This window comes from Spinacia oleracea, chromosome 4, assembly GCF_020520425.1.
Source record: "Spinacia oleracea cultivar Varoflay chromosome 4, BTI_SOV_V1, whole genome shotgun sequence".
NCBI lineage: Eukaryota > Viridiplantae > Streptophyta > Magnoliopsida > Caryophyllales > Amaranthaceae > Spinacia > Spinacia oleracea.
The window spans coordinates 6,872,871-6,885,379 of record NC_079490.1 but is presented as its reverse complement, the minus strand read 5'-3'; the positions used below and the strand labels follow the sequence as shown (position 1 = coordinate 6,885,379).

General features: G+C 35.7%; 1 protein-coding gene and 1 pseudogene across 1 annotated transcript; one reads left to right on the top strand and one right to left on the bottom strand.

Annotated features, from left to right (window-relative positions):
* Positions 1-916: 916 nt before the first annotated feature.
* Positions 917-11,562, top strand: LOC130471281 (uncharacterized; annotated as a pseudogene).
* LOC130471280 (peroxidase 5-like) lies at positions 10,346-12,028 on the bottom strand. The gene is made up of 3 exons (XM_056841320.1): positions 12,024-12,028; positions 11,313-11,589; positions 10,346-11,089 (listed from the first exon to the last, which is right to left on the bottom strand). Exons 1-3 carry the CDS (start codon positions 12,026-12,028, stop codon positions 10,346-10,348), a joined length of 1,026 nt encoding a protein of 341 aa, XP_056697298.1.
* Between the last annotated feature and the right edge of the window lie 481 nt (positions 12,029-12,509).

Below are 12,509 nucleotides of genomic sequence, written 5' to 3'. Positions count from 1 at the left end.
AATCGCACCAACCTTGCAATAAATCACTATCGGCGCGTAGGAGAATACCTTGACCTGGAGTACCTTTGAGATAACGAACGACACGTAGGGCAGCATCCCAATGAGATTAATTATTATCCGCAACACGAATTATGTAAGAATAAAGCCCTAAAAGTTGTAAAGCTAGCTATGGTTTAAGCCCTGTTCTTTAGAGCTGAACTGAACTGAACTGAAATGAATTGAATTGAACTGAACTGGACTAAACTGGACTTAACTGAACTGAACTGAATGCTCCTTAATTTAACTTAACTTAAAAAGTGTGAGAGATTAAATGACCCAATGAATTTAATTGGTTAAAATAATCATTGGACACAAATTTTGATAGAATATTAAATCATTTATGTGATAATATAAAAGGAAATGTAAAAAACATTTTGAAATACCAAAAAGGTAAACGTAAAGAACAAAAAGAAACGGGGGAGTAATAGATAATTATTAAATACAATAAAAAGCAAAAAAGAAAATCAGTAAATAGCCACAATAAATAACGTCACAAGGGGGAAAAGTCAGAAGTAAATAAGAAAAACTAAAAAAAAAAAACGTAAATCACAAGATTGCATAGGTCTAACCACAAATTACGCCACTAATGAAATAACAAGTAATAACTGGTAAAAAGAAATTTACATTTTGTTGACCCAAAAATAGTTATCTTTTTTCTCTCAAAAAAAAAATAGTTATCTTTTGTTGACCCTTTGTTGACCCACTTCAGACCCGCCTCTGTCCATGATGGACCATGAATAACTTGCCCACTTAAAGTCCGCCTATGTCCAGTTCGGATCGATTCGGTCCGGCCCATTTCTGATTTGGGCTAACTAACTGAGAATTAACAACCCTGAGAATTAACAGTAGCTAACTAACTATAGCAGTATAGCCTACCGGAAATGCTCGAACTGATCCACTAATCAAGAAGAGCAATTTAGGGAAACAGTTAGAAAGCATAACGGAGAAGAAAACCCAGAAAACGCTAGGATGAGGATGAGGATGAGGATGAGGATGAAGATGAAGATTCATCCTCAAGGTCCTGCTTCCTTCTTTCATGGTGGTATTCTTCTTTTCCCTTCTTCTTTGTCCTTTTTCACTTCCCCTAATTTCCCCTTGTTTTCCCCTTATCGATTTATATTCCGTTATTTCAATTTTACTCATGATCGTCACCTAGTTCTCAATTCCGTTAGAGAATATTGTAAATTAGGGTTTTCCAATTTGAAATTCCCAGTTTCTCTTTTCCATCAATTGATCTATTTGCGCCCTCTTTCCTTCTGTTATCATTTTCAGTCAGGTCTTCACTGCCATTCTCAAATTAAAACACCTCCAACCTTATTCCACCATTATTACTCTGTCCAGGCAGCCTGAAACAACGGAATCTTACTCTCATCGCTGTTTTTGCTGATATGGTGATTTAATTGAATTATTTAATTCTAAAATTAATTGGATATTTATTGATCTTTTTGTAAAACTAGCTACCGAGTATTTGTTTCCTTATTTTATCTTTTTATTTTTTTTAACATACAGTTTCCTTATCATATTAGGTCTCTAGTGTTATATTCCTTGTATAATCCTGTATTTTAGGAAACTAAATATCTTGTATTCTTGTGTATGTTGATTATTCTAGTTTCCTACTAGGTTTTCGGCACCTAGAACATTAGGTTGTATATTACCTGTTCTCTTCTCCGGATATAAGCCAACGGAAATACACAAAACAAATTTCCTACTCTCATATTTTGTCATATAAAAATCATATTTTTCTATAGAGATCGACGGTTGAGCTTTGTCAATGGAGAACAATGTCACAGGGCACAAAGAAGACATGTTGAGTTCACTTCCAGATGATATCCTCACCAAAATACTCAATTGCCTCCCTATCAATTCCGCTGCTTCCACCTCCGTCCTATCCACCCGATGGCGTTACCTCTGGACCGGAGTCACCAACTTTGTCGTGTTGTCCGAAACCGGCAAACCCCACGACGACATCCTTTTTTTACAAAAGCTTATAAAGCTGACCTCTTTGAAACTGCACAACTTTCGTATTGAATTGAAATCTCTATCTAAGTTTTCACAAATATCTAAGTTTTCGATATCTAACGTTTTAAAAAATAGTCTAAGAGATCAAATATCTAACTTTTTGATACCTAACGTTTTAAAAAATAGTCTAAGAGATCAAATATCTTCCGGCTTTCGTGAAGTTTGCTGTCGAGATGTGGAGAATATCGATATCTTATGGCCACCAAGTGCGATAAATAAACGTTTTCTTTTGGTGCCAGACTTTGTGTTTAAAACCAAATCTCTGGTAAGTTTAACTTTGGGTTGCATGCATATTATGTTTGATATGCCTGAAAACGTAGCTATTCAACTTCCTAATTTGAAGAATCTGCATTTGCGCTATCTTTCCAAGATCCCTCCTTGGTTAGAAACACTATGTAGGTGTAGCCCTTTGTTGGAAGTTATAGATTTAAAGTTTATATTACGAGACATTGGGCCTCGTATTGCGAATATATTTGGTACCAATTTGAAGTCATTGAGGATAGAGACTCATTACCACTACTTAAGTACACATCGCAACAGATTCTTCATTGATGCACCCAATTTGGAATACCTGACTATACTTGATGGCTCTTCATGTTATTACTTGACCCAAATTCCAACTACATTACTGGAAGCATCACTTGATTTGACCATAACTAGAACTATAACTGCAATGGTAGGAGATGATGATTATTGTCAAGACATGGCCAAGTTTGTTAGAAGAATGTGTAATGTTAATAACAATCTTCACTTAACAATAGAGAGAAACTCGAATATAATCGGTTACCTTTCTAATTATGACGGCATAAATCATGGAGTTATGTTTGGTAATCTAGTCACACTTACATTGGATTTGGAAGGGATTGGTCTGATTGGGTGGAAGGATTTGGTACTTTGTTTGCAATGTTTTCCCAACTTAAACAATCTTGTGGTGCTACATTATTGGCCTATTGATGATATAGATGATGTTGCAGTAGAGCACGTGAGTTGGTATGCACCAAGTAATGAACCAGCAGATTGTTTGGTGAATAAACTAAAGAGAATAACAATACTTGAATTGATTAGGTACACTCATGATCCTGAGCTTGAATTGATAGCTTACATTCTGAGTAATGCAACTGTTTTAGAAGAGCTTCATATAAGAGCTCCTTACCGCTTCTTTAAATCTAAAGAAGATCTACTAAGTTCGGGAAATGATGTTTGTAAGTCGTTGTTTGAACTTCCAAGGGCCTCTTCAACTTGTGTGATTTGGGTTACAATTGATGATAGGGTAGCATCAAGTAATGACTACAAAGATGGAATTGTTGTATTTCAAGTTGGTTTACAACCCACCTATGAAGTATGACCAAGTTTATTAATGTGAAAATGTTTTCTATTTTAATTTATTAAGAAGAAAGATGTTCAGAAGATATTCCATTTAAAAGACCAGAAAGGTAAAACTTTTATGGATTTAGCTACAAAACTGGAAGAAAGCTCTCAAGTTGTAATACTGTGGTTTATTATGTTGTATTTTCAATAGGGTAAGAGTTTAATTGTTTGATTTAGAAATGTTTTATGGGTTCCTAAATACTCTACTCTGTTTTTTTTAATTTTCCTTTCTGTTTCGTTTGGTGCTGATTCTTTTAGGGTTTTCTCATATTAGTATATATATTACCTTTACAACCATCTTAATTTGTGTGACTGATGGTCAAATGCAATTAAACAAGACAATCAGGTGGTAGTAGTTAAAAATTAAAAATTCTGTTCGGAAAAGTTAAAGTCAGATTAGTTATGTGCATAACAACTTTGAATTTTTTTTGGAACTCCCTACCTAAGTTATTCTCGAAATTTGATTAATTTGCTCAAATTTAGTTCTGGGGTTGATTATAATTTCATATTGTGAATAATATCCTTGCCATGATGTCCATGATGACAGAGCTGATCTTTGTTTCTAAATTACTGTGTGAAAAATATCCTTGCCGTGAAAACAAAGACCACTAATCGGTGTTAAAAGTTAATTGAATAATCTTCTCTAAAACGGAGTATTTTCTTAGAGTTTAAATTGTTGATTGGGTTGACAACTTGACATAGAGGCTGGTGGAGGGTAAAAATCCAAACCAATACCTTTTAGATTGTGATTTGGGCTTCGGAAAAAAAAAGCATGATCCGTTTGGTCCAAGAAGACAAGTCGGACATACTTTCAACTTTTCAAGCCAAAATTCATACCCAAATTTGCTAATTCAGGACGTGAAGCAGGTTTGGGTCAGGCTGGACTTTGGGCTAAAAAGTAGGGCTGTTAAATCGGGTCTTCGGTTAGTTACGGGTTAGGTATGATCAGTTCGGACATTCCAGACATTTTTCTCATTTCCCTTTCCCTAGTACTCCTACAATACAGGTTGCTATTCATGATCGTCACCTATTTATCAATTCTGTTAGAGATCAATGCAAATTAGGGTTTACTGATCTTAATCATCCAATATCTCTCTTCCGCCAATTGATCTACTTGCGTCCTCTTCCTTCTGTCATCGATTTCAATCAGCTCTTCACTTCTATGCTCAAATTGAAAAACCTAAAACCTCATTTGACCATTATTTCTTTCTCCAGCAACCTTGAATTATCGGGTGTTCGACCCGATAGGTATTCTATGGGTATTCTTGCCAATTGTTACTGCCATTTGGGCAGAATTGATTTCGGTTTCTCTCTTATGGGTAAGTCCCTTAAACTTGGTTATCCTCCCAATTGTATTACCTTTACCACTTTAATCAATGGCTTTATCCACTGTGATAAGCTTCCCCAAGCTGTTCAATTATTGGACAAAATTGTCAAGCTTGGTTTCCAACCTGACATTGTTACCTATGGTGCTATGATCAAAGGGCTCTGTAGGATAGGCGACAATGTCGGCGCTCTCAGTTTACTTCACAAAATGCAATCAGAAGGTCTTTGCAAGCCTAACCTTCTCATCTATACCACTATTATTGATAGTCTTTGTGAGAAAGGGTTATTAAAAGAGGGCCTGGATCTGTTCTCTGGTATGAAAACTGAGGGCATTCAACCTGATCCTGTCACTTATATCTCCTTGGTTAGAGGCCTCTATAATTCCGGCTGTCAGAACAGGCTAAGGGTGTATTGGATGAAATGATAGAGAGCAAAATAGCACCAAATCTTAAGACCTACAACATGGTTGAAATGTTTTGTGAAGATGGGAGTGTTGATGACGCACACACCAATCTAGAGCTTATGATTGAAAGAGGATTAACTCCAGATATCGATACTTACAATGGTTTACTCAATGGTTATTGTTTGCGTGGTCATATGAAAGGTGCCAATAAGATACGTTACCTAATGGAAAAAAACAATTGTGAGCCTGATCTTTTGAGTTTCAATGCTATGATTAATGGATATGTGAAACTCAAAAACATTGACAAGGCCCTCAAAATGTTCCAAGAATTGCTTCTGAAAAGAATAAAACCTGATGTTTTTACGTATAGCACTCTAATTGACGGTTTGTGTAAAGCCAGGAGAATTACACATGCAAACCAGTTGTTCACAGAAATGCAAGCTCAAAGAGTTACTCCAAATGTTGTCACGTACAATTCATTACTTGACGGCTTATGCAAAACTGCACGGTTTGATGAGGCGCGGGCAATACTCAAAGATATGGGCAGTAAAGGAGTTCAGCCTGATACTGTCTCTTTTCTGATCTTGCGTTGAAGGGTCTGCAACCTAGTCTTGAAACATACAATATAATGGTTAAAGGCTGCTGTAAGAAGGGGTTGATGAATGAAGCTGCTAAAATATTGAGAAAAATGGAGGAAGACGGTTATTCCCCAAATAATATCACTTATAATTTGATTATCAGAAGATATGTTTTCAAAAATGACTTATCAAAAGCATTATACTACCGTGATCTCATGGTTAGCAAAGGATTTAAAGCTGATGCATACACTTCCTCATTACTTGTTGACCTCTTGTCCTCTGATAACTTGGTTCAAGGGTCTGCATCAGAAGCTTATCAACTGAATGGAATTTAGATGACAGCAAGTTTGCTAGGATTAGATATTTTATACCTTGGATATTGATCTGTTGTTCTCCAGGTATCTTAATTATCTTTCTGTTAGAGTAAATCAATTGCTTATGCAGGGGTCTTTCCTATGTGGCTATGACTTCTCAATAGTTTTTTTGGCAACAAGTTCAAATATTGGTTTTCTGTGAGTTCTGTAGAAGTTCAATGCTCTGTATTTCTTCTGTATCTTCATGAAGAACATGCTATTCCTTGTCCTAAGTTACGGTTGTTCTGTTTTTCCTGGTTATTTGCTTTATGACTAACAGGAGAAGTGGTAGCCTGGTAGGGTAATAGGAATATACAGGGAGTGCTAAAAAATTTGGATGAGCACCATTGACTTTCTACTCTGGGATTTAGTTGTAACCAGAAATAGGCACTGCATTTTAAATGTGTGGTGTTTGGACTGAGATACATCCAAATGTTACATGGGCCATACGGACAAAACAAACCTTTTGAAACCATGTACATCATACTTGGAGCATAATCCGATGTACTAAAAAATCTGAATTAGTGTAGGAGAATATGAGCTGCAGCAATGAAGCAGTGGTAATATCCAGCAATCCAGCCTATGGGGTTTGATGTCACCATTTAGTTAGCTAGTAAACTTAGTATCTACAGTACTAGTTAATATTCATTTCACTCCTCGCTGTTGTTTTCATTATTTGTTCTAGGAATGAAGGTTATTTATGTGGTTTAATTGTTCTATTTTGCACTTGTTAATAATCCTATCTAATGAATTGTAGATATACATGGCTTCTCTCAATTTCTTGAGAGATGACTACTTGGCATGGACCAAAAGTTGCTGTTGTTTCTTTTGTGCCTCCATGAGTACTTTTGACAGCTTGTGTGAACCTAAACGGTTTAAAGATGCAGCAAATATGTTATCAGATCTTCTGTTCAAGGGTATGCAACCTAATGGTACAATATAATACTGGTATAATGATTGATGGATTTTTCAAGAATGGGCTCATGAGTGAAGCTACTGACTTAAATGGATAGGAAGCACTGCTTTTCCAACAGTGTCACTATCATACAGCTGTTGGAGGATTTATTCTCAATAATGACATTCCAGGTGCATGATGTTATGGTTGGTAAGGACTCATACTGAGATTAAAGACTTGGTCATCGTGCTTATGTCCTACGATAATAAGAAGTTGCTGCAAAAGTTCATTGATTGACATGAAGTTGAGATGATTGCCACTGTGAGGAGTACTAGAGCTACAATACGAGATATCAAAGAATTGTGATCCAGTCAGGTATCAATTTTTAAAGAAGTAGCAATACCATATTGATAAAAGTTGATGTTAATATTCCTTGAATGGACCGTGTAGTTCTCTTCCAATCATATCTAGGTTGTTTTATTCAAATGCTTTCTTAGCTGTTAACCTCCTGAATATGAACCCTGTGTGTCAAAACTCGCGTTGCTATTCTAGCACAAGTTTTTATTTGTTGTTTACTGATTTAAAACATGCGATGAACATTTATCTTGCAAAAGGATTTACTATATGTCTTTTACCAAAATTGGCACATCTAGATTCTGCGTAATGCTTATGTTTGATATCTATCATCATTTTTTTGTCAGACCTGGCTTTGTTGATGTATGCCCTTTCAATTATTTCGGTGGAAAAAGAAATCAGTTTTAAGGTTGAATTATCATTCTATTAGCAATTGCTATACCGGCCTGCTTTTTAACATAATTGTATAATTCTATCGAAATTCCCTTATGTTATTTTATCAGGTCATTCTTCCTTGATTATTATTGCTCTAGGGTCAAAAAGGGAGTGCAAGAAATATATATGAGCACCATTGACTTTCTTCTATGTGTTTTAGTTAAAACAAGAATGGCACTCCATTTTGATTTTCCGTGTTGCTTATACTGCAGCAATACGGTAAACTGATCCAAATAAAATGTTCCAAGAGTCGTAGTGGATGAAAGTAAACCTTTATACTCAGGTTAATTCTTACTTAGAGTATTCTCTGAAAAAATAGAGAATCTCAAACAGTGTAAGGGAAGATGAGCTGCTGCAAGCTGCAACAGAGCATCACAGCAGTGGTAATTTTCCAGCCTTTGGAATTTGATATCACAAATTGTTAGTGAGTATCTATTATACTTGTCTGATGCAGTTCTCTACTAATATATTCATTTTGCTCCTGTCCTTGTAAATGGTTGTAGTATTATTTGAGTTCGACCCTCTCACTTTGCTGCAAGTATGGTGAAGAGGAACATTTAACTAAGAAGAAGTAAATGACTTGAGTCTTTTAATAGGCTAATAAAAGTTGGCTTATTGCATGAGATATGCCATATATTAATGCTGGAGTTTAGTGTCTTTGTATTGGTTTTTTTTACCAAAAAATAAAATAACTTTGACGCTGATGCTTGTACCATGATTTTCCTCACTGTGTTATCTGAGAAATTCTGGCAATGGGAGGGTAAACTTCTCAGGCTTTATGCTAAATGGTTTTCTAGGTGGGTTGCTTATCCCTCTTTTCCGTTTTCTATGCACCTCCAACAGCCCAACTTAACACTCAAAGTTTTTCATGGTTATAGCCTTGAAGGTTAAATATGCAAATCGTCTCTTGCCCTTTTATATGCAAATCATTCCTTGTCTATTTAGATGGTTTGTTGTATCTTAATCTGTATTCTACATGTTATTTCAATGGTGACTTGCAGATATATATCGCTCTCCCAACCTGGCAGAGTGGCAGTGACCAAATCATGCTACATTTACCTGTGTTGTGTGTCTCTTTGAATGCTTTTGACAGCTTGTGTGAGGCTGAAATGTTTGCGATGCAGCAAATCTCTATTCAAGGGTCAACGAATTCAATGACTAAAGGCCTCATGAGTGAAGCTATATTCGGAAATAGAGAAAGGACTGCTTTTCCAACAATGTCACTGGTAACACAGTTGGATTTATTCTCAATAACGACTTACCGAGTGATAATAGGAAGTTGCTGCAAAAAAGTTCGTCAACTAGTTTTTCATCTACATACTCAATATCGAAGAGTAGTGATTCAGTCAGGTACGTTGTCGTTGACTCGTTGTTCTGTAGATTTCTATATCTCTTTTTTTAAAGAAATAACACCATCTTCATGTCAATATTCTTTGAAGTTTGAACAGTGTAGTTCTGTTTACATCATATTCAGACATTTAGTTTGATGTTTTATCCAAATGCTTTTTTGGATGTTGGGCCTGCTGGCACTAGTCATTCTTTTGGGCTTTACATAAAAATATTGGGCTTTACAGTCTAAACTTCCACAAAATATTGACACTTGAAGATTCTTGTCTATATTGTTTCAGAGTTGATGTTAATTCTAGATTAAAAGTTTGTCTGCAATTAATTTTTTTTAGAGTAGAAGTTCTGCATTGTTTTTTTTTTCAATTATAGAATTGTATTATTATTACTATTATCTACTCTTTGTCTATTTATATATATACTTGTATACTCCGTAGTCTGTATTAAGATACATGGAGTAATACACTAATAGTGACGATAGAGTAAGGACTAAGGATAATTCGTTTCACCTAAAGACTATTGAACGTAGTAGCTTTATGTAGAGTATTTTAGCTAAAATATATTCACCTGAAACCATTGAACTTACTATTTGAATTTTATTAGATTTGATTAGAACAGAAATGAATTTACAAGCTCTAATTGAACAATTGTGAATACAATTTTATTTAAATGTATTAGTCGTCGTCAGACTTTATTATCCCTCGTATGAAAATATTAAATGTAAAGCTATTTTTTCTGTTAAGTGAAGAACATAGCTTATGTTTTAAGTCTTTTAACTGGGAAAAAAAAAAGAACATAGCTATAAGTAGTGAATCACATGTTAATTCTATTTATGTATAGTTTCATGCATCCATCTGTGTTTTGTTGGAAAGTTGGGATGAGCTGCCGGTCTCCATATTCATCACTTCGAGCTCACAGAGCCTAAAAGGTTCCACCTCCAGCAAAGTGACAGGAATCATAGATCGAACGACCGAATCGGAAAAATTGGGTGCTATCATATAACTGGCTGTAACATAGAGTAATAAAAACGTAGTAGTAGTAGTAGTATAGCTAGTATCAATGTGAGTCATGTACTCATATTATGAAAGAGATTACTAATTAACCACCCTACAATCACTAAAAATTTCTTCCAAAGATTCGTTTATGGATTAATAAACTACATTTCTGCGTAATTAGTTTTTCTACAGAGCTTTAGAATAGCTCACTAATCAAAAGCCAAACTTAAACATTACTAATTAACCACCCTACAATCTTTCCTAATCTCACCCTGACTATCAGTAAGCACCTCAATTGAACCCATATGAACCATAGCCTCAGCAAACTTTTCAGCCCAAACTTCACCTTGACAACCAAATCCCTTCACCATACTTGCAGTTTCAGAGCTGGTCATAAGACTTCGATCCGAGATAAACAATCCTCTCTTGTTTACAACATTTTGGTAGTACTTGTTGTCTAACTTATCAGGTGTGACAAAATCTTCAAAAACAGTAGCATTTGTAGGAGAATCATTAGGGCACTTGGATTTCAACATTCTAGCAGACTCAGGGTCCAATGTGAGACTCGGGTCAAGTGTTAGGGTGAGAATAGAACAATGTGAGACTCCAATAGAATGTGCTCCTGAAAGTGTGACCATTTCCTCTAAAGAAAGACCTTTTCTTTCAAAGCTCTGTTGGAGTATCTGCAAGTTACTAAAGGGTGAGGGTAGGTTCTGATCTGGGTCTTCTTTAAGTGAGATTCGCCCGTCTTTTCGTCCTGATTGTACTGTATAGTTGATTCCTCCTAATTCGAAGGCACTGTCTCGGGCTGCAAAGGCTAGGATGTCTGCACAGGAAACCGTTTGTGGGCATCGAGCTTCAAGCTCGGCCTTTGCCTCATCAATCACCTCGTAACCCCGTAAACTTGGGTTGTTTATTATGTTGTCCTTCTCTGTTTTGTTCATTGGAGTTGAATCAAGTAGTATTGAAGCATCACAACCCTGAAAAACTTGTATCAGTGCACTAACCATGAAAGTATGCATACTATATAAGATAATTATTGATTTTTGGAGAAATTTCTTCTTCCATCTTTTGAATTATATTAACTTACATTATATTTTTGTCAAATTCATAGTTAGTTTGTACTGCATAAAACAATTTTTGTCAAATTATGGGATTGTCCAAGTTAAAAAGTGCTATGTATAAGGCTACATGTATACATACCCTCACAAAACAATCATGGAAATGCATTCTTATAAGGCCGGCTCCTAATCCTGGATTACTTGTAACTGCTTTGTTTACTACATTCCTCACAATTTCCTCTGCTGAAGGACAGGTCTGTTCATAGAATCCAACCTTCAGAGACGAAGACGAGACAGTAGCAGTAGCAGACATACATGCCATTGCAAGTAAGGAAAGCATGCGAAGGACTGAAGAAGAAAACAGAGGATAGATATGAAGACTGAAGAGTATATAGATGGACAAGGTAATTATTACTTTACTGCATCATTGTGTTATATGCCAGTGTTTTTGAGGTTGAAATGTTCAAATTGTTGGACAAAACTTGAGAGTGGTGTGGTGTTTATATATAGACAAGTAAGCATGCAGGTAACTGCGGATTAAGTAGTTTAATATGTGTATTAGTAAATGGGAATACAAAGTTAATGAAAACGTGTTCAATGTATAGAAATGGTTATTCAATATCAGTGTCTCAACAGCTAGCTGTAGCTACACAAGTTCTTGAAATAGAGTGGATAATATTCGTACATTGTCTTAAACGACAAAATAGGGATAAGACAAGTATTAAAATAGATGCCATTTTTAAAAAAAACAGGGCCATTTTGGAAAAATGGATATCATTTTTAAAAAACCGATGCCATTTTCCAAAAAAATTGATCTTGTCCTTTAGCGTTTGTGTTTAGTCTATTTGTTTGCCCCATATCTTATTTAGTAACCCACCCATGTATACTTTTTACACCCAAAAATTAACTAAGTTAATTTCTCTCTATGGGGCAATCTAAGTGAACTACCCTCTATGGGGCAATCTTTTAGGGACGGAGGGAGTATACTACGATAGCCGAGACTACCATGAGTGGATCAAAGACCAGCCATTAATAAGTCATGCGAAGGTGCTCTGTTAGTTTTTACTCCCTCCGTCCCGGAATACTTCACCTGTTTTCCTTATCGGGCCGTCCCTTAATACTTGACCTGTTTCTAAAAATGGAAATATTCTAACAATATTATATTATTTCTCACTCCACCCCTATTAACCCACCTACCCCCTACTCCATACAAAAAATAATTAAAAATTCAATCCCTACTCTCCCCCAACCCCACCTCTTAACCCACTTCCCACTAACTACATTAAAATAATACCCCACTATCAACTACTATCTATTAAATTAAATAAGTCAATTCAAG